At 42.1% G+C, this 21,660-nt stretch overlaps 1 protein-coding gene across 8 annotated transcripts in view; it reads left to right on the top strand.

The window, feature by feature from the left end:
• Window positions 1–35: 35 nt before the first annotated feature.
• The window catches only part of DNAAF8 (dynein axonemal assembly factor 8), a 101,578-nt gene continuing 79,953 nt past the window's right edge, over window positions 36–21,660 (top strand). Inside the window, exons 1-10 of one of the 8 annotated variants that reach the window (XM_064520511.1) lie at window positions 36–311; window positions 1,807–1,961; window positions 4,328–4,441; window positions 5,643–6,137; window positions 9,361–9,463; window positions 9,880–10,021; window positions 11,108–11,254; window positions 12,131–12,196; window positions 14,524–14,892; window positions 16,779–16,938. In XM_064520511.1, coding sequence (XP_064376581.1) covers window positions 1,815–1,961; window positions 4,328–4,441; window positions 5,643–6,137; window positions 9,361–9,463; window positions 9,880–10,021; window positions 11,108–11,254; window positions 12,131–12,196; window positions 14,524–14,892; window positions 16,779–16,938 — 1,743 coding nt within the window. In that variant the 5' untranslated portion in view covers window positions 36–311; window positions 1,807–1,814. Of the gene's footprint in view, window positions 312–463; window positions 617–1,802; window positions 1,962–4,327; window positions 4,442–5,642; window positions 6,138–9,360; window positions 9,464–9,879; window positions 10,022–11,107; window positions 11,255–12,130; window positions 12,197–14,523; window positions 14,893–16,778; window positions 16,939–21,660 lie in introns of those variants that run through there. The other 7 variants (XM_064520509.1, XM_064520513.1, XM_026106483.2 and 4 more) reach the window with 7 other exon arrangements.

Here is a 21,660-nt window from a genome sequence, read left to right as displayed (position 1 = left end):
GCCAATAGCAGGCGGCGCCTCTCGAGGGCAGAGCGCCGGCTGGCCAGTGAGAGTCGGGCTCGCGGCAGGGCGGGCGGTCCTGGCAGGGGGCGGGGACGCCCCGGGGGTTGAGGTAGGGGAGAAAGAGCCTCCAAAACGGTACCGAAGGGGTGAGGAGGAGTCGTAGACGCTCCACACCCCCGTTCTCCCTGGGTTACCCATCCCGGTTTCTCTGTACCACATAAGTTACGGCGATTTGGTTCCGCTAGCTGCCAGGACCCGGCCCAGGGGCGGGGCCAGTGCGACGGCTCGGAGGCGCCCGGGCGGGTTCTGTGAGTGAGGGGAAGGGGCGGCGCGGCGCGGCGGTGCACGGGGAGGGGCGGCGGCCCGCGGCGGGGCACGGCGGGAAGGGCGGGCGGGCCTGGCGGGCCCCCAGCGCAGGCAGCCGTTGGCCGCGTTGCCATGGCGACGGGGCGGCCGAGGGGCGGGGCCGCGCGTGCGCAGCCCCCCGCCATCTTGGGGGCCCTTCAGCGGTGCTGCTGGCTCTCGTCGCGGGGGTCCCGAAATCGGTCGCAGCGCCTAGGTGTGCGTTAGAGCTGCCTGACACAAGGCTGTTCGCCCTTGGCTTAGACACACGGTACTGCTTGCTCTGGGAGAAGAGGGGTTGCATTAGATGAGTGGTGCCAGGAGCAGGCTGGATTTGGGGATGCCCGGGGCCCTTGCCTGGGGAGGCTCCGGCCTCCTCCCGGTGGCAGGGGGAGCCGCAGTAGCTGGTTGGTTTTCATCCCCTTGGGAGTCCTGTTCTGCTCAACAGCTTCTGTTTACTGTGTGAACATATTTCAGTCTTGGTGATCCCCCTCAGCATTACATAAATCAGATTCCAGCATTGCCTCGTGTGGAAAAAAAAAAAGGAGTTGCTGTAGGTGGATGACATCGGAAGTGTTTGCAGGGGCACTTTGTGGGTTGTGAACTTACGAGGGCATAAGATGAGTTTTGCTTTATATTGAGAAGAGTGTTGTCCATCCATGCCAATGCAAATAATAATGATACTGTAATTATACGAATAATCAGCTCAGTTCTGAACTACATACGGTCACAAACCTCTTAACCTTTCTTGCCAAATGGAACTGATTTACTCCCACTTTACATTCTCCAGGGAACCATGCAATTGTAGCACAGAAATTCAAAAAGCAAAGGTCTTCCATTAGGATTAATTATCTAACAAGCACATTGGTATCCCCTAATATATTTTCTCAACTCCTTTTGTACATCAGGGAAAACATGAGAAAGGAGTGCACTTTATAAATGGTTTGAGAGGTCAAATTCCAAGAGCATGGCTAGTCTAAACTATTTTTATGCAAATCCAGTGATAAAAAGCAATGATAAATCATTTTATCAATCTCTGAATAGTGGAAGGAGGGAAGGTGAGGAGAAATACGAAAGCCGGGTAAGGGTCAAATGAGAGCAGAGGTGTCACACCTTCTCTTTCCCTCTTGATGTGGGCAGTGAGAATGTGCTTTTCTGAGAACACAATTACAAATCAGCCCAGCCAGGAAGTGCTTTATAAGTGAAGGGCTAAACTGGCTGCCGGATGGCCCCAATTATGTGTGTGTATAGTGAGCAGGGCAGGAAACTCTCAGCCTTGTGGAACTCAGGTGAGAAGGAAAGGCACCAGGAATGCAGATCTTATTCATTGCTGGGAGTGAAAACCCTGTGAGTGTTGAGAATTATGTTGACCCTGAATACACATGCTTTGTTCTTGCTTTGTACTGATGTTATCCTTTGCTTTCTTTCATGGTGTGTGTCATTCATTTGATTGAAAGGAAGCTGTTCAAATGGCCTCAGAAAGGCAAAGTGAGAATACAGAATGTCCACCAGAGCCTCTTACAGCTCCTGTTCAGAATAACAGAACATTTCAATGGGGAGCCATTCTCGCTGCAGTGAAAGATCAGCTCCCGTCTCTGGACTCTGACACTTCCACAGTAAGCACTGGAACCCACCCTTCTTTCACAGTCTTTTAGAAAAATCTCTCAAAAGCAAGAGAAAGTCGCCTCCTTAGCCAGGCATTTCTGAGTAGCTAGCACAGTATCCTTGATGGGCTGCTTTTTTGTGCCAAGTACTGTTGTAGTGTCCATTAATCATTAAACTTTTGCATTAGCTGTAATTGCCAGGGTGTAATTGCCACCTCACCTCGCTGCATTCTTTGGAGCCTAAAAATGGGACTGATTTTCACAGATGCTGAGTATTGTCAAGGTGGGAAAATGGAGGTAGTAGGTATCTCACAGAATGAACCTACATGTCTTTGTTTGCTCAGCAAAGAGTATGAAAGAAACATACAGCTGTGTTAAAATGAAATCTGATCTGGTTTTATCCTTGAGAGTATTATGCTATTCACTCGAATAGCATACTGGCCAGGCAGTAGGCCTGTTAGTATGTTTTCCTATGTGTGGTGCTTGCATGGAAGTCATATTTCTGAAGACTGTGGTAATCTGGAAAAAGCAATTGGCAGATACTTGAATCCTGGATTCTGTTTTCTTCCTTGCCTGTAATTCTTAGCAAGGCATATTTTCTTCCTGTGCTTCAATTCTGCCTGTAAAGAAGGATAATGCCACTTCCCTTTTTAATATGAAGTATGAGGTTGATGGATATTGTGCAGTATTCTTTACTGTTACAGTTATTTTACAAGCTGCATCTCAATCTGGGACTGACTGCTTATTGGCCACCTGATGACCTGAAGTTCTCTGTTCACAGGACAGCAACAATTTGTTGGCAATAATACAAGTGTATATCTCTCTAGTCTGAGTTGCTAGCTCTGGTAGTGGCTTTACTGAGGTGATCATGTGTCTCAAGATTTGACTATTAAGGGCGTTTTGTCCAAATCAGAATATTCTGTTAGTTTTCAAATGTATTTCCTTGAAAAGGATGTTTTTGAACACTTAATGGAAATATTTTATTCTGACTTAGTGTGCCCCTTCATCATACAAAGGGAGTCCTGTGAGCAGTGACAGGGATGGAAATGCCTCCATGGGGTATTAAGTAGCTATTATTAATCAGTCGTCAGAAGCAGTGTGATCTAGTGGGTAAAGAGTTGATATGGATGCCGTGACTTGGAGTCTGTTCCTGGCTCTGTCACTAACCTGTTGGACAATCATATTGCCTCACTGTTTCTCAGTTCTCTTCTGCCTACATTCTGTTTGTTATTTAAAGCAGGCATTGCATTTTAATGTGTGTCCGTACAGTACAGATTAAGACCCTAGACTCAGGAATGAGTTCTAGGCATTCTCGTTGCATAAGTATACGGCAATGTTATGACAGAAAAATAGCTTTGTGCTTTGGTGCTAAGTACCAATCTGTAACTGAAAATGATATTGAACATTTTTTTACTTATATAAATGATCTCCAGATTTTCTTTGTTTCTGTTACATATTGAGCACATTTCCTGCTGGAGGAACTGAGGCAGTCTATTTGGCACTTACTTGCTACCCCTAATTTGCATTCAAAAGATCTGATTGTATAATCCCTCTCCTGCTTAATATAAAACAGTGGCCTGCTGAGACTGTGGTTTTGGTGCTGCACCTTTGTCTGGGTGGTTTCTGCTCACATCAGGATACATTTATGCATCTGAGATCTGTAATCTCAATGGGCTGTGGTCCTGTATTTGGAAATGGCGGTAGCAAGCAGTATTTTATGCCCCAAGGGTACTTTGGTCACCCTGCATCTTATTAAGGTAAAAGCAGTTCTGCTGCAGTTTCCTCCATGGTGAGGAAAATTAATCACACCAAACAATGAGAATTCTCCACAGTGCAAGTTACTGGAAGTGTCACATTGCAAAACAAAGGGACAAACAGGAAACCTGGTCCTGACTGTCTACTGAGGAGGTGTTTAATGTCAGTTCGATGTCTATGCATAAAGATTCATCGCAAACATGTATCTTATGTTCAGGAAAGAGATTTTCAGTTCTATTTAAACTCTGTCCAACCAAGGGTGGACACTGCTTTGCATTTTGAATAGTGAATGAGGCAGTGTGGTCTGTTAGATTGGCAGGTGCATGGGATCATTTGGGAGTTGGAAGACTTGCCCACTCGAGTCTTCATTTAGCTCAGGGGGATGTTAGTCATCAACCTCCATGGTAATTCAGACTAACATAGCTTGCTCAAATGTTAGGCCACTGTAATGACAGCCTAGGTTGCTGAATGTTGTGGTATCAGACTGTCTAGTGAAGATGTGACTGAAAAGAATATTCTTGTCTCTGAACTTTAGTGAAGTGCTGAAGAGATGAAATTTATCATTACAAGACAGATAGTTGGAGGTTAGTGTCTCTCATTTAATTTCTGTTTTTTGTTGGCAGTCTGATTGTGAGAGCGATGGGGAGCTTTTCATCTTCCAGCGAGAACATCCAAACTTAATTCCTGACCTGTCAGAAGAACTGATGGATTTTTCCTGGGAAGACTCAAATATGCAGGTTGTTAATTGGTCTGTGCAGACTGTACTACTGTTAACTCCACTCTTTCGGTTGTCTGCAGCGTGGGTAGTTACTTTTATTAAACCTATTTGACTGAATTGTGTTATATAAGAGCATAGTTCCCAGTACTTCTTTGCACTGTGGATTAGATCTTTCTTTCTCTTTACACAGCTCCTCTTTGAAGCTTTCTATGCTCTGGAGATTTAGGGCTTTTTTTCTTTATCCCATCTTCTTGAAGTTTCTATTATTGTCCTTCCACTCTTTTTTCAAGACCTATGGCACTCCTTAGTTCCTTGGATCCCCTCTCTTCCTCTCTAAAATCCTAACCTTCTTTACTCATTGTCCTGTCTCTCAAAATATCTTTTGGCCTCTTCTAAATCTAACAAAACTTATTTTGAGTAACGTACATATCAAACATGGGCAAGGTACTGGTTGTTGTGTAATAACAGGTGCTCAGTGAGAAACAGCAAATTGCTAGTCAGAAAGAGCATCCAAGTACTTATGGGTTGATGATAACACCAAATTGCTAAGGAAGAAGATGCTGCTCATTGAGTCTATGGCCATTTCTGTAATAAACTCACGACCTGCAGCTCAGTTGCTGAACATTCATACCCTCAGGTTGAGGGCTCTGTGAAGCCACTGTGCATCCATGCATTAACAGGAATGCTGCAGAATGGCTTCTGAACTTTTCAGGGTTTGAAATAGTTTCAACCACTACTTTATGCATCTAGAAAATGTAGATTTAGGAGTGTGGAGGACTAGTGGAGGACGAAGAGGACTAGTATGAAGTTAATCCCTTGTACAGCTGTTCTGAGATAAAATGATTACATTGTATCTGCAGTGATGATGACTAGTCATCACAGGAAGCTGGAAGAGAAGCCAGCTGACTATTATTTCATCACAGGAAGACTAGCTTCCTGTGCTGCTTTTCCCATTCATTTATCTTGGTGTAAGACACATCACATTATGACTAGATGTAAGGCAAATTAATTTCAAGGACATTTATCATTTTCTGAAGTTACAGACTTTGCAAAGTAAACAGTCTTACTGTTTTCCATGGCAAAACATGCTGTGTGCTGCTACCAGATGGTGTCTGAGTTGGAACTGCTGTCTGCCAGTCACTTTGTTTTGGCTTATTGTCCACTTCTGTAGCTTAGTAGGGAGATGTGACCTTCTGCATGTGTATTTTCTCTACCTGCAGCAAATACAGGAAACAGCAAGACATCCACGAGACACCTGGAATGAAGACCTGGAAAGTTTTGGTTTGCAGAAAGAAACAGATAGTGTCCAAGTCATTGCAAAAAAACATGTGCAAGTGATTAAAGATGAGACTTCCAGTCTTGCCAGCCATACTGAAGAAATTCCAGGACAAAAGGGAACTGTTCTTGAAGAATCTCTTGCAGATTCCACAGATCAATTTGAAGAGAAGGAACCGGGCAGGAGACAGGCTGGGGAAACAGAGGAATTTTGGCTTAATACAGCATTGTCTTCAGAAGAGCCAGGCAGTGAAAAAGAGAGAAGAAAGCTGATAGAGACGAAAATACTCTCGAAAATATTTCTGGAGCCATCACCAGGCCACACAGAGCTAGAAGTGAAACCACCCTTGGAGGGCACTAGCGGCATTCTAGAACGAATCACTAAGGAAGAAACTTCCTCAGCTGAACATCCTCAAGAACTAACCCATTTGTCGTTGCAGGTAAGTGGGCCAAACAAATGGCATTTGTTGCTGTCACAAACTGGGATTTTGTTCGCTCAGATGCTGTACAAACACAGAACCCCAGATATGATCTTTGTTCCATAGAGCTGTCAAAAAAAGTGCTTTATGGTAGCAAAAACCATTGATCAGCAGCAGGGTAATGTTCATATTCAGGAAAGCCAAGGTCTGTCCCTGGGAAGACATCAATGGTTTCTGTTCACAGTCAGACTTTTCATTAAAGCAATGAGGTTTCTGGCCTTCCAGCATCTTGACTTTTCTTCTGTGGTACTGCAGTAATGCTAGAGGTGAGAAAAAATGGCAGTTAGGGTTCTGAAATCCAATACTTAAATGTCTCTTCTTGAATCTCTTCCACCTAAGCCAAGTGCTTAGATTCATGAGCTGACCAGTTCATCTGCACTTGACGAGCATATGGCCCCAGCATGGACACTGTTGTTTGCTACAATATTTATTTAGTTCCTATGTTGATTTAAAAATCATTTGGACTTAGTCAGCAAGAAACACAAGAACCTGATATTTTTGATCAAAGCTGTCCATGGAGTCAGAGTACAGATGTCTCATTTCCTCTTTCATCTACACCCCCCACAAAGTTCGCTTTCTGGAGTTAGAGCCGTTACAGGTTAGGCACAGAATACAAGTGCCTGCCGGTGTTGTGAATTATACTGCGTTGCTTAATTATGTAATTATTGGAGGGGATCTTTTTCAGGTGTTTAATTCCCACCTCACCTAGTTTAAGTCAGTTGCTCTAGTAATTCAAGAGGCATGGCTTTCCTTTCAGTACCTATTTGATAACATTGACTTCAGTGGACTTAAATTTGATGTTTCTGGGTGAGTGACCAGGCTCAGTGTGTTGTATCTTTGTGCAAGTGAGGGTAAGACTGGGTCGTACGTGTACACAGTGCATGCGTTTAGATTTGAAAGCTGATAGTTACGGCCCAGCTCAGTCAGATGACTCAATCTATGTCTGACTTAAAAGATGTTAAAACTAATATATATATAATATATATATTTTATATATTATATATATATAAAAAACATAGTTAAGGCTGATTTTTAAGATTTAAGACTCATTTAAGACTCATTTTTTTTTCTTCCTCAAGGTATATTTTCAAGTCTCTTTCTCTGCTAGGAGCTGAATCCTGCAGATCTTCATTTATTTTTCTTATGGAGCGAGTACAGTACCTTACAATATTCTTATTTCTGTGAATAAGTTTTCACAGGATAAAGACTTAGTAATACAGTAGGTTACCTGACAGTTTGATTTTTTTATTATAATGATTTGTATTAAAATATTAAGCACAATTTTTAAAATAAGCTAAGTACTAATTGCATTATAATTAAAGCAGATGTGTACATTGTATTTCCCTTCAGTTTGTTTGCTAAAAGTTGCCTTTTATCAAAGAGCACCTGTACTGAACTGTGATGTGTTTCTCATGGTAGTAAGCTCATCATTCTTCACTCTTTCCAGACCAATACATCTAAATGATATTGCTGAACCAAGATTAGTTTCATGTCAGTGTAAGAGGCTTCAGCTTGTGGCTATCATCAGGCTTTTATCTTTATTCAGCTGCAGACTGTAATGTTAGAATCGACCTAATCATGGATCAGCTACCCATGGAGATTTATTGGTCCGGAAAGAGTGAGAATCATCTCTTAGGTGAGAGTGACAGATGATGAAGTTTTTTACAAGGTGAAAGTATGTTTGGTTTTGAGGCTGGTGCTGCCTTTTTTCTAAAAGGCTTGAGTGGCTGTATGAAATGTATGGTTTTGTTGTAAGTGTGACATAATTATGTCATAACTGACAGCCAACTTCCTTTTCAAAAAACAGTAAGTATTTTTAGGTAATCTCTGTTATGATGATGATATTTCACAGATTAGATGCAGATATTTGTAATGAAAAATTAAATTTCAAATAATACTCATCAGGGGAAAGCAATCAGTGTTTTAAATGCAATTGGACCTTTGGATCATCACAGGTAGACTGGTTCTCATACCTAAATCAGCAGCATGCAGTGTGAGCGTACCCTCAGCCAGTGTATGCATGGTTAACTATTCACACTAACAAAATTGTTGAGATTATCCCTATCTTCTCATTTTGGATTAGCTGTGATCTCACAACTCTTTATGTTGACGCTGCTTAAAGGAGCAGGAATGTGCCCTGGTCAGAAGCTGGAAGTGGAAGAAAAGGCTGTGGGCCTCATCTCAAAGAACTGGCCTTCCCATGTCAGTGAGAGTAAGAGGTGCTCAGCACTTGCCAGCTTCAGAATCTGTGTGTTTGGTACAAGTATCAGGCCATCTTTTCATTCATTATACTGTCTCCCTTAGTTTTTGTAATCTATTTCAAAGGGATGAAGAGGCCTCAGCAGAAATGGATGAGGCAGCTGGATAGGTGCAGTACCCAAAGAGATGATGTAAATGCTTCCCTTTCATTGCAGCATTTCTCAGTGTAACTTTTTAACATAGCAAAATGGCAGTATTAATGGGACCCTGATCTTTCCTGGAGGTAGTGAAGGGGTGAGGAAAGGTAGTTGGAGATGTGGGGAGAAGGAGATAAGATATGGGGATATCTGATACTGCTAGTGGGTTTGAGGGAAGAAGAGGAGCACTTGCTGTTGTAAAGAGATTCCAGTATGTGAATGGATGTGGAAGACTGAGCTGTATAGAGAATAGGCTACGCCCTAGCTGATGGAGGTAAGTGTCAGATGGGTGTTAGAGAGATGGAGTTTATGTTTCTCTTTTTAGGGCACTGCCAGTTCAGTCCATTTTAGAAGCTTCTGTTTAGGCTTTGCAGTTTCTCCAAGTGTGGCAGGAGATGGTATTTGATGCTTGAGCATCAGTTAGATTCTTCATTGTGTTTTGTTAGAACTTGTACTGCACTTGCCTGTGCCAGATGTGCAGAGCTGTGACAGTAACGTGAGGTAGGCGATGTTCAAACAGTAAATACCCTTTTGTTAGTCATGCTCAACTGTGTAGGCTCATGCTGAAGCTGCTGTGTCCACAATGGAGCACTGGTTCATTTACTGGCAAGTGATGGCAGCACAGTACTGGAGATAAGTAGGACAAACTTCCAGATGTTATCCACGTACTTAGGTGTGGCAGAGGAATCTGACAGATTACCACATAGACTGTGACTCAAAGGGATTTATACGTTGTAGCAGCCTTTTGGGGGTGAATTTTCCATCACTGTTTGATGGTCTTCTTTCAGGATATTGAGAAATGGGATCTAGACAAGATTTGTGAAGAGCTGGAGCAGCAGAAGGATAATCACGCTTGCTCAGAGGAAGTTGCTTTCTCTTCAGCAGATCATGGTAACACTGCAAAACTAATACTACCTTTGCTGAAAATGTGTGAAAATCAGCCTCATGTGTTTTTATTGTCATTCCCTGCAGCATCTTCTTGAATGTTGAGATCATAGTTGTGCTTTGACTGCCTCTTTAAAAAATCTCTTTTAACTAAATAGCTCTCCTTAAGAATTTATTGTGCTTCTTTAGCTTGAAACCAGTGCTTTTGTGGCCTGTCATGGTCTGAGAGTGAATCAGGGACAAGACAGGTGAGGGTTTGAAGTGGGCTTAGTTAGAGCCAGATGACAATAATATCTTTATCACTCCCCTTCTTGTGACAAACTATAGAGAAAGCGACAGTGTGAAAACAGGGAAAGGGGTATGTGGGGTGATCCCATGGCAGAAAGATCATAACTGATCTTTTTTCTTTTGTTCTTTCATAGAGACCTTGAGGGCTAGGTCTGAAAATCAGCTCATGAAAAAGCTAGAAGAGCTGTGTGCCAGGCAATCCAGGACATTATCTCCATACTGCAAGTGGCCATCAGCCAAGCTCTCTTCCTCTCAAGAACAGCAAGAGAATAAGAAGTAGGTTCTCTTTCCCAATTGTCACATACACTGGGTGATCATTAGTAGCAGTAGGAATGCCTGAAAACTCATGGTGTCTTATAGATCCTTTTCTCTATAGCCTTTGCCTTTGCAGAAAGTTGATGCCGTAGTTGGAACGTGCTACAGTGGTATTAAAGGAGAAAAATAAGGGTCAGTCATTCATGTTGTATATTTGATGATAAAGAGTATCCTGCCACCTTACCACTCTCCATCAAACACCACAGCTTTGTCTAGATTTTGTAGGACTTATGTTTAGCACTGCATTCTCCATGTTCTGCAATTTGCTGTACATACAGAGAGCTTACAGTTTAAAAGGACAAACACGAAGGGCTGAAGAACAAGGTTGAGCCAATAAATGATCAGGGTGATAAGTGGCTGTGTTTTTGTCATTCAGAGTACGTTTAAGGTTTGCAATTTCTCTTATCATCCCTTGATTTGGCGAAAATATACCTAGCAATTTTCTGTAGGTGCCAGTGTGGATGTCAGTGCATCTTGGGGAGGGGTCTGTGTGAAGGAAGTGGGTTTCCAGACAGTTCGGAGGGAACAACTTTGATGGCAGTATGGAGGGAACAATAACGAAAGAAGCCAGTAAAATGGAAGATGGAAGGTGACCTCATCTGCAGAGCAGAGGGAGCTAGGAAGATATTTGCACTGTGTATACTCTGAAGGATAAGATAAAATTGCCAAAGGAGGCAGAGAGGAAAAAGGGACCTATTTTACTCATTGATTTGGGACTCTTTCAAAACTTGTATACCTTTTGGTACAGCAACTCTCTGCCTTTGTGTGTTCTACAGTGTGATTTGACAATGTGACATCCTCGTCAGTTTTTAAGAACTAAAAATAGATAACAGGCGGCATGATGAGGGGTGTTCCTAGAGGGAAGCTGAATCTTTTAGTTCAGCTCTGAAAGTTGGTGGTCGGTAGGCGGAAGCCGAGTTCGAATCTGTGCCTTAGCCAAACACAAAGTTCCTTTGTCAATCTAATTTTGATCATAACGCGTGCCCTGCAGGACTTCTTGTTTGGATAAGGAGGAAGACATGCTGAAACAGTGTTTTCTCTACTTAGGGATGTTGCCTTCCTGTCATCTTCACCAAATTCTCTAAGGATGGACATGATGAAATTAAAATGCCCACCAGAGCCTCTAACAGTATACATTGATTTAAGAGATGCTAAACCACAGAAGTCAGTATCATTCCCTGATGAGAAACAAAGGTAAATTTTGGCTTTACTGTTAATGAGAAGTAAGTAACAAAAAGTTATTGAAATGAAAATTTCAAAATGGGAATTGAAACCTTCTCTTTGCGTCTCATACTTATGGTAAAATATAACTTTTAAAGTTTTCTCTACTTTTCCACCTCTCTGTGACCTTAGTAGGAAGGCATAGCCTCTAGTTGAACATGGAAGCATTCTCAAGAGAAAACAACCTGTCTCAGTACAAGCAGGGGTGCAGGGAGCATGGAAAGGGCATGCAAGTCCTCCAGGGAAGTAACATTTAGAAAGTTTTCCATCTCCGAAGAATTAGGCAGTGCCTGCAAAGCAATGCTTGTAGTTGCCTGTTGGAGTTGGGCTAGTGTTCTGACAGCACTGTGTAAAAATAGGAGTCCTAGACTACACTCCTGGGCAAGCAACTTTGGTGCTGGTTTCTCAGTCTCCTGTGTAGATAGGAGGGCCTTATAGTCACTTCTGGGAGGCCAGATTCTTCTCAAAGTCTGGTACGGATTCTGGCAAACATCCTTTCTCCTAGAGATAATGGGGTCTGAGGTAGCTGTTTGCTCCCTTCTCAGGATGTGCACTTGCTATGGAAAGGGTTTGAAGAAAACAATCACTGGAAAAAAACTTATAGATAATAAACAGCAAGGTGCTTTAAATGCCCTCAGCTAACACATTGTGGTCTAGAGGTGTTGCTTGAATATTTTTTGCTGGAATGATAGTGTGAGGAGCCATCCATAACACCCAGGGATCTTCCTCAAAAGAGTGTCTCCCTTTTTTTCCTAATGTTTTTAAATTTGCGTCCTAGAAATGGCTAGTAATCCAAAATCCAGTTTGAACAGAGTTAACTAATATTCTGGTGTCTCATTTGTTTCATAGTGGAAGTGACAGCTCCACTGAAGAAGAAGAAACTATGACAACTAAGGACCAAGCAAAAAGGATAATGTAAGATTCTTTACCAGGACCTCAGTTCAAATGACATAAATGTCCACTTTTTCTTGAAATTAAAATAATTCCCCAAACAGCAATTAGAGGGAAGGCTCCCATACTGAAATACCTCCCTTTGTGGTCCTCACAGCAAGTGCCCAGCCTAATAATAAAAACAAAGTGTTTCCATCTGGCCTCAGGACCTTGTTCTGTTCTTCCTGTTGCATGATAAAGGTACTGAAGTTAGAAAATAGTTGTTGATGCTTGAGGCAGTAAAGCACTGTGCTCCTTTAGAGCTGCAGGGGAACAACTCAAAAGACACATACAGAGTAGACATGGGTAGTTGGGAACTTGACTCTTTTTTCCACAGAGATGTTTGAATGACATGAGAAAACTGTTTTTTCAGTGACTCAGAACCAAACTTTGAAAGTGTTAGAGGGAGTTGACTCAGACAAACCTTTTATTTTTAGAAATAACAAAACAGATCTAGAAATGGATGTTGATTTAAAGAGGTTATTGAATACGTTGAGTGGGTAGGAAAGCTCACAGTTCTCCTTAATTGTGTAGATATATATAGTCATGGAATCCTAAACTGTAAATTCTTCAATATGCAGAGATGCCAGCTTTTTCCTGTTACTAAGCATAGGATTTGATTCATACCCATAGGTCATTAGACATTTGTTTAACTTGAAGCATGTATGTCAAGTTTTAAACATCTTATTGCATTTATGCTCTGGATTATCTTTGGATATCTGATGCATGTAAGCTCACATTACAGCAGTACAGAGGACAAGCAGATCATTTTGTATTGTTGTGCCAGCCAATTAGTCTTACTCTTTTTTAGTAATTTGAAAGAATAAATGACTTGCCAAGGAACAGAGCCCAAACAGTGTAATTTAGCAGTTCAGAACACCTAATCCAAAGCCAGCATAAAGCAGGAATGTGAATATGTTTGGGAAACTCACTGGCACTGATGCAAATTCAGAAGTTGCATCAGTGTAAATCTGCAGTGATGAAAAGCAGAGCTTAGCTGATAGAATTTTCATTAGTTTTAATGTTGCTAAAATACACAAATCAAATGCTTGGCAAACATTATTCTATTCTGTTCCCAAATAAGGAAGCTTCATCATCTGAGCAGGGCAAGATTCTGATCTCATTTACTTGGAGTAAATGCTAATTTCATTCTTCTGATCTGGATGGAGTTATTCTTAAACTGGGCTCTGTCTTCCATAGCATAATATATCTACACGTTATGGCCTTGGAGGGAGAGACTTCTGAAAATCTCCAGGAGCTTGCTTACCCTGTAAAATAGGCTGTTGGCTTATCCCCAGAGTGGTCAGTTAGTCAGGGCCATCTCTACCAGTATGCCTCATGTGGCCTCAGTCCAATACATGCCTCTCTCCTAAAATTCCCACTTTATTTCCGGACTGTTTAGTGGGGCAGAGTAGGCAGAAGAACACGATACAACTTGTTCAGTTGTCCCTCTTGTCTTCTTAGAGACGAACAGATATCAATAACCTTCAGGAATGTGTTGATGTATGAGTACTCTTTATCCGGATTTTCTTTATGTTCCAAGAAGCATAATCTAATTTGGATAGGTACAGCGCTATGATGCTGTACACTCACAAACACTGCCTAACCACAATGTCAACGTTCAGCTCAGTCAGTCTGTCACTCAATCCGTGTATTTTTCAGCTACAACTAAAATAAGGTGTATTATTTGCTTATAGATGAGTTACAGATTAGTGGGAGTCTTACTTTATCAAATAACTTGGGAGTCTCATCATCACTGAACAGGACTGCAAAACAGAATAACCATATCCTGCTTGTTATGCCATGGGTAGGATATTTCACAGCAGAGTACAATCCCAAGATTATGATGCTGACAGTTACACAGTCTCATTAACATGGAGGACACACAGGTGAAACAGAGCCAAATACTCCAAAATTCTAAGATTACTGGAAGAACTTTTCCCTCTATATGTATTTGAAACTCAACTGCTATGTCCAAAGGGGAAAAAAGCCTACAGGCTATCTGTTTGCCATGTGAATATTACATTTGGCCAAGGTTCCTCCAGTAGGTGTTTTTTAATCCTACTGCCTGAAATCCATAAGAGGTAAGTAAACTGCCAGTAAGATCTATTTCACATTCTGTAACTGTAGTGCCAAATTCTGTTGCCTGTGTGCCAGTGCTGCTATTGTTAATAACCACTACCCATGTAGATGCCATATAGATGCCCAGTGCCTCTTTTGAGCTGTCACTGAAATGAGAGGTTCCTCAGTATGTGGATTTATTCCCTATAATGTTCTATCTTGATTGAATCAGTTTTGTATTTTCTTTGCAGAGAGAATTGCTCAGGAAAAAGCCTGCTGCTGCGACAACTCCATACAGCCCATAAAGAAGCCTCAGGGCATCTTTGTAAAACATCTACCACAATTGAAAGACTTGAAAGCGTAAAACAGGATCCAGAAAGTTTGGAAGAGATAGGTGCCTTGAAAGTCAGGCGAAAACAATATTTTAAAGTGAGACAAGAGACAGACAAGGTGATTTCCAGGGAATTGATGAGTTTGGAACCAGAGAATGGAAATCTCCCCTCGTTGAGCCATGGGGACAGCAAAGCTGATACAGAAAAGGAAAACAAAACAGAGACTGAGGTGGTTCCACATTCAGGAAATGCTCCAGAGTCTCCTCTGACTACAACAGAATTGCTAAGGTACCATGCCAGAAAAAAAGTCATCAGTGGTTTTGATTACATTTTATCTAATTGTTTAAGATTAAAGAACTTTATTTGTTATCTTGTCTGTAACTTGGGGAACAAAGATGTGTCTGGCTTTGTTTCCCAGAAAGACAGTGAAACCTGGCAGCTGTTCTTAATGGTTTTAGAGACAGCCTGACTTCGTAGACCAGAGAACCGGCCTGGGATTAGGTATACTTTGCCATTGCACCACTGACATCATAATTTTAGCCGTTTTCTTTAATTTTGATTCTATGTAAAAGGAGGATAATGGTATGAATCTCCTTTATGAAGAAAAATACTGAGATCTAGTAAGCATAGCATCATAGAAAGTAGGGCTGGAAGGGACTTAGGAGATCACTCTGTCCATCTCCCTCTACCGGGAGAGATTAAGCTATAATCTAATCCTTTCCTGGCAGATCTTTATGTAACTTGGTCTTGAAATCTTTGATCGTGAGGATTCCTTGACTACCTAGGCAGTATATTCCACTGCTTAATTGTCCTTACAATTGTAAAGCTTTGCCTTAAGTCTGATTTAAATTTTTCCATCTCCAATTTAAGCTTAATTACTTCTTGTCCTGTTCCTAAGGGATGTGAAAATGGTTTATTCCCTTTCTCAACATAAAAAGCCTTTTACACATTGAAAGACATATCATGTCTCATCTCTTAACTTCTTTTCCAAAAAAAGCAATTCTGATTCTTTGTCTTACTTCATGAAAATTGCAAGAGCTTGAAGGTACGATCTCTTTGCTTTTGAGAAAGTATAGCCATGAGGAACTGACATAGCACTGGAATATTTTGGAAAGCTAAAAAGAGGAATAGCAATGGTATCAATTGAAGAAATTGCGGAGAGCTTACTCCAGTATTTGGGCTTCTGCCTAGTTGGGCTTAGTTTAATGTAATGCATCTTGCTAAAGGTCTAATTTTAAGATTAAATCAGGCAGCTGCCTTGTGCACCTGCCCAACCGTACGAGAAAGCTCCGTTATACTGACTTTTCAAAGGTTATATTAGCTGCCTGCTATTTTCAGGGTGAAATTTAATGTATTGACTTTGACATATGAGCCCTTGAAAGAATTAGAATCTGCCTGCTCCAGAGACTATTGCTTTTTCAGTGTTAAATAGTTACCTATACCCAGCCATGGGGATGCTTCAGCTAAGATGTACTTGGTTTAAATGGCAGATGGTTGGCTACAGGTTATTTCTCCAAGGGATTCCTGACATTAAAGCTCATTCCTTCCATCACTTCAATAAAACTCCTATTTGTTTACCTGTTAGCCTGCCATATAGATGACAGACCATCACTTGGCAGGAGTCTGGGTTGTTTGTTATTATTGCAGTGAGTAAGAGCTCACAGTGATTTTAGCGAATTTCAGTTCTCTTTCTGGCCAATCTAACTGTTCTTGGGGCACCTGGAGCTTGGATAAAGAATTCTGAAGAAATCAAACTTAATTTTTGCCATGGAAAGGGCAGATAAAATTTTACTGCAAACATCAAAATATACAAAGATGGAAAGTCTTGGTTCAGGGAAAGCTTGTCACTGAATTACAGCAGATGAGAAAGGAAAGGGAGTTAGAGATCCACTGAGAATTTTGGTGTGGAAAAGCGGAATGAAACATCAAAACCAAACCTCTGCTGACTTCCACTGTCTTAATGGCATGTTCCAGTCCCCAGATGAGTGGTTGTCACTACTAGTCAGAGATCTGAGTTTGCTCGTTATCTTCTTCGTTGTTTCACAGAGACATAATTTTACCCAATCGTGTAAGTCCTTGTGCTCCCACAAATACCAGAATTGCTTTCTAAATCTATTTTAGCCTTTTTCTCCTAAGTAAAAATTAAAGCAAAGAAGAATCTGTGTATTTTTCAGGAGAGAAGAAAGTAAAAGAGAGCTATCCCAAAAGGAAGCACAGATGAAAGAGAAACACAGGAGAAAGAGCTTCCAGGAGCAGCTGGAGAGATTGCAGCCTCAGCTCTCAGTTACTGGAAAGCAGCCCATGGCAGAGAAAACACCTGTTTTGTTCCACATGGTTAGTAGTTCAGTGTAGGACTATCCCTTTCAGAATGGCTTCCTGGCCAAATGCAACTGTGATCCCAGAAGCAAAAAATCATTTTCATTGTATTATTTTAAATCTATGTTTGTTTATGGAGTAGCAATACCCTATTAGATGAGCAATCCCAACAGCTCTTCCTTCATGCTAATGATACCTTAATCTTTCACCTGTCTTATATGGAGAGTGCTCCCAAAACTGCCCACTCTCCTTCCATGCTTGATGTGTGAGAGTATAGGGGAAATCCTGGCTTGCTGAAGTCAATGGGCTCTGTGTTATCTACTTCACTGGAATCAGATTTTCACACACAATTTTCATAACTTTTTAGAAAGACAGAGATATTTTAACTGTCATACTTTCAAAGCAAAGCTTATGTTTTGAGTTCTGTCTGGTTTTCTGTCCCTGGTAGCTTTATATTTCTTGGGGTTTTTTGTGTATGTGTGAATAAGCAGTTGATGAGGATTGTGTCTATAGTAGTAGTTTCTGGTTTTGGCTGATGCTTTTAGTAAGGGAATATGAAGTTATTCTGATTTTTCAAAGCTCAAAACACATCTCAGAAGCCCAGGCTGTTTCTCACTCTGGTAAGATGTATGCATCTAGTCCTATTTCAATCTGGCACTGACTTCATGGAACACAAGGCCAGCTAAGAAGGTAAGAGGAGGTAAGAGATACTGCAAAATTTGCCATTGGTCCACTATAAATGATTGATTTGGGTTAATAGCAGTAAACAAATCTTTTCTATCACTGCAAAAGTTGAAAGACCTTACAGGCTTCTGACTGGGGTACAGGTTCGCATGTTTTGTAAACAATCAACTACTGTATTTCTGCACATTAAAAAGCTCATTGCTCAGTGAACTAATCACTGATGAGAGGTACAGGACTAAAATTGCCAGCTGAAATTCTCTCTACTGACTTGCTCTGGTAAGGACAATGCACTGTTCCCTTAGCTCCTTTGATCCCTGTTTTGAAGGTTGTGAAGTCTGTAAATACAGTCTTCAGACCTGCTTGGTTCTCAGCCTGCTGAAAGGTGCCACTGGCAATTCCAATTAGCCTTCATTAAGATGCAGGCACTTGCTCATTAGAAATGTACTTGAGTCTTGCTAACTCATTCCTCACATTGCACCAAATGGTTGCTGGATTGTGGGGCATTTCCCATATTTGCTGGACTGAATCACAGAATCACAGAAGGGTTGAGGTTGGAAGGGACCTTTAGAGATCATCTAGTCCAACCCCTCTACTCAAGCAGGGTCACCTAGACCAGGACCAAATCCAGATGACTGTTGAATATCTCCACAGATGGACACTCCATAACCTCTCTGGACAACCTGTCCGGTCACCCTCAAGGTTAAAAGGTTTCTCCTTAGATTCAGACAGAACTTCCTGTATTTCAGTTTGGGCCCACTGCCTCTCGTCCTGTCACTGGGCACCATTGAGAAGAGTCTGGCTCTGTCTTCTTTACACCTTCCCTGCAGATATTTGTACACATTGATAAGATCCCCCTCAGCCTTCTCTTCTCTAGGCTGAACAGTCCCAGCTTGCTCAGCCTTTCCTCATAGGAGAGTTGCTTCAGTCCCTTCATCATCTTAGTAGCCCTTTGCTGGACTCGCTGCAGTAGCTCCATGTTTCTCTTGTATTGGGAAGCCCAGAACTGGACAAAGTACTCAGATGCAGCCTCCCTGGGGCTGAGTAGAGGGAAAGGATCAGCTCCCTCGACCTGCTGGCAGTGCTCTGCCTAATGCAGCACAGGATCCTGTTGGCCTTTTTGGCCACAGGGCCATGCTGCTGGCTCATGTCCAACTGGTTGTCCAGCAGGACCCCCGGGTCCTTCTCTGCAAAGCTGCTTTCCAACAGGTCAGCCCCCAGCCTGTCCCGGTGCATGCAGTTATTCCTCTCCAGGTGCAGGATTCTGCACTTCCCTTTGAACGTCACGAGGTTCCTCTCTGCCCATCTCTCCAGCCTGCCGAGGTCCGTCTGAGTGGCAGCACAGCCCTCTGGAGTATCAGCCACTTCTGCCAGTTTTGTATCGTTGGCAAGCTTGCTGAGGGTGCACTGTGTCCCTTCATCCAGGTCACTGATGAATAAGTTGAACAGGATTGGAGCCAGCATTGACCCCTGGGGTACACTGCTAGCTACAGGCCTCCAACCAGACTTTGTGCCACGGATCACAACCCCCTGAGCTCTGCCATTGAGCCAGTTTTCAGTCCACCTCACTGTCCGCTCATCCAGCTAATGCTTCATCAGCTTGCCTATGAGGGCGTTCTGGGAGACGGTGTGAAAAGCCTTCCTGAAGTCAAGGTAGACAACATCCACTGCTCTCCCCTTGTCTACCTAGCCAGGCATCCGATTGTGGAAGGCTATCAGTCAAGCTAGTTAAGCATGATTTCCCCTTTGTGAATCCATGCTGGCTACTCCCAATCACCTTCTTATCCTTCATGTGCTTGGAAAGGGTATCCAGGATTAGCTGCTCCATCATTGAAGTATTGAACTCAATAAAATGAAGATAGAGGTTTGGTAATGTGGTTTCAAGTACAGCTTGGAGTGCATCTACACAGTAGTCTTGCCATCATGGCACCGCAGTGTAAATATACCCTGAGAGCTTTAAACGTAGTGCTGCCAGCCTAGCCGTGGCAGTATGGACATTGGGATAAGCTAACCGTCCCAGGGTTTACTCAGCTTCTGATGCTTGTAGAAGCAGCTAATCTGCTACCTGGTACATAAACTAAGTGACTGCCTGCTTGAGGGAAATCTGCCTGAGCTCTTGAGGCACTATTGGTAAAGCCAAAATCAGCACAACCCCTAGTAAACACATTCTGTGGGCAACATTGCTCTTCTTGTTCAGAAATATTCATTATTAAAATTAAGAAGAGAATAAAAAAATGTATCTGCATCATCCATCAAATATAACAGTTGTTTATAAGATTACTTGAAATTCATCCTGACAGCAACAGCATTTGTCTTTGAATTAGAACAGGTTTTTCTTCTTTGTTTCTTTTTTCCTTTGCTATACATAGGGAAGCAGAAAAACTTGAATGTTTTGACATTTAAAACTAAAAAAGCTGTAATTTGGCAGCTGTGTCTCTCAGTGGAAATATGTAATATCTATATATAAACATGTATATTCAAAGAACAAACCAGAGCGTATGAAAGAGTAGCACACTTTCAAATTTGGTTTTGAAGTCCTTTGTTCTGGCAGTGATGGATGTTCAGATCTGGAACACTTGTCATAGTTTCCAGAATTGCCCTGACCAGTTTTAATATACATAAATAATTGAATTGAATAATAATTATAAAGAAAAAGTTTAGAAACTCTGCAATTAGGGTAGCTGAGGTACTTGGAAAGAAATGTGAAAATTTAAAAAGCTGCATTATGATTACATTAGAGTTCTTGTTTAAACTTTGAAAGCAGTGAAATTCAGATTTAATGTTGCCGTCTTTTTAGCTTAACCTAATTCAGTCAAACTCTGTACTCAGTTTCACTGTCAGTGGGAAGCACTAATATAAGTGAGAATCAGGTTTGGGGAGAACACTTTCAAAACTATGCAGGTAATTTTGAAGACCGAGAACTAACTTTCAGAGGTATTTAAGCATCTTAAGAAGGAGCTGATATCCAGAGGTATTTTCAAGATACGCGAGTACCAGATTCTCATGGAAATCAGTGGGAATTAAGCACCTTATCATCCTAAGAATTCTGCCTGTCAGTCAGCATCTGAAGTACCTGAATACTTTTGTAATCTGCCCCAACTCGTATTTTCAAAGATGCACAAAGAAAGAGCCTAATTTCTGCCCCCCCCCCCCCCCCCCAACTTTCAGCTCTGCGAAAAACAGGCCCCTTAGCCTTTGGATCAAATTCAGAACTGAAGACCAGCTGAGTGGTGATGTAATCCATATTGTAAGGTCAGGTTGTATTAATAGCTTGGAGTAACACACATAGGTTTGGTTTCAGTTTTGGAGAAGAACTAAATGGATGTAAAATGAAATGGGGTTGACTTGTCATTTCATTCAAGTTGCATGTTATTATAGAGTAAATTAGTACTAATTTTGATTTCCATACTACATTGAGATTAGATAGGGTCCAGTTAATTGTTGTTATTTTTGCCAGGCTTATACCTGACTTTTATGTGAGGGGGAAGTAGAAGGAGGTCCCACTCTAGGGGAAGACAAGCCAGGAGCTGAGGGTAGCAGCAAGGCAGGCAGGGGCGGTGACTGCACTGGCAAGGAGTGCAGTCCGACAGCACCCGAACAAGAAGAGCAGAGCAGGTCCTGTCAGGGTAGGCAGTTCTTCCAATAGTCCAGATCCCCAGCAAAGTCCACAGTGGTGAAGTAGGTCTGAGGTCAAGCCAGAAACCCAAGTCAGCAAGGCAGAGTCAGGACTGGGTCCAGTAACGATAAGCAGGATCAGCCAACGGTTCAGTGATCACCCAGCAAGTCTGCTGTGATAGAGGTCTGGGATGAAGCCATGAAGTCAAGTCAAGGAGTTAGGGGCAGGGCTGAGACCAATGAGATACCTAGGCACAGCTATAGCAGCAGCATAGCTCAGTCAAGAGCAAGCAGCTCAGCTTAGATGCAGCTCCGAGGCAAAGAGGGAAGGGCCCCCATGGAGGCTTCTTGCAACTCTTTCTTGCATGGCTCTTTTCATAGCAGTCTAATCTGAGGTTGCACAGCTGCACTGTACCAGAACTGGCCTTGAGCACTGGCAGCTAA

The sequence above is a fragment of the Dromaius novaehollandiae genome, chromosome 14 (assembly GCF_036370855.1).
Source record: "Dromaius novaehollandiae isolate bDroNov1 chromosome 14, bDroNov1.hap1, whole genome shotgun sequence".
NCBI lineage: Eukaryota > Metazoa > Chordata > Aves > Casuariiformes > Dromaiidae > Dromaius > Dromaius novaehollandiae.
This window is presented reverse-complemented; position numbering and strand designations above follow the sequence as displayed.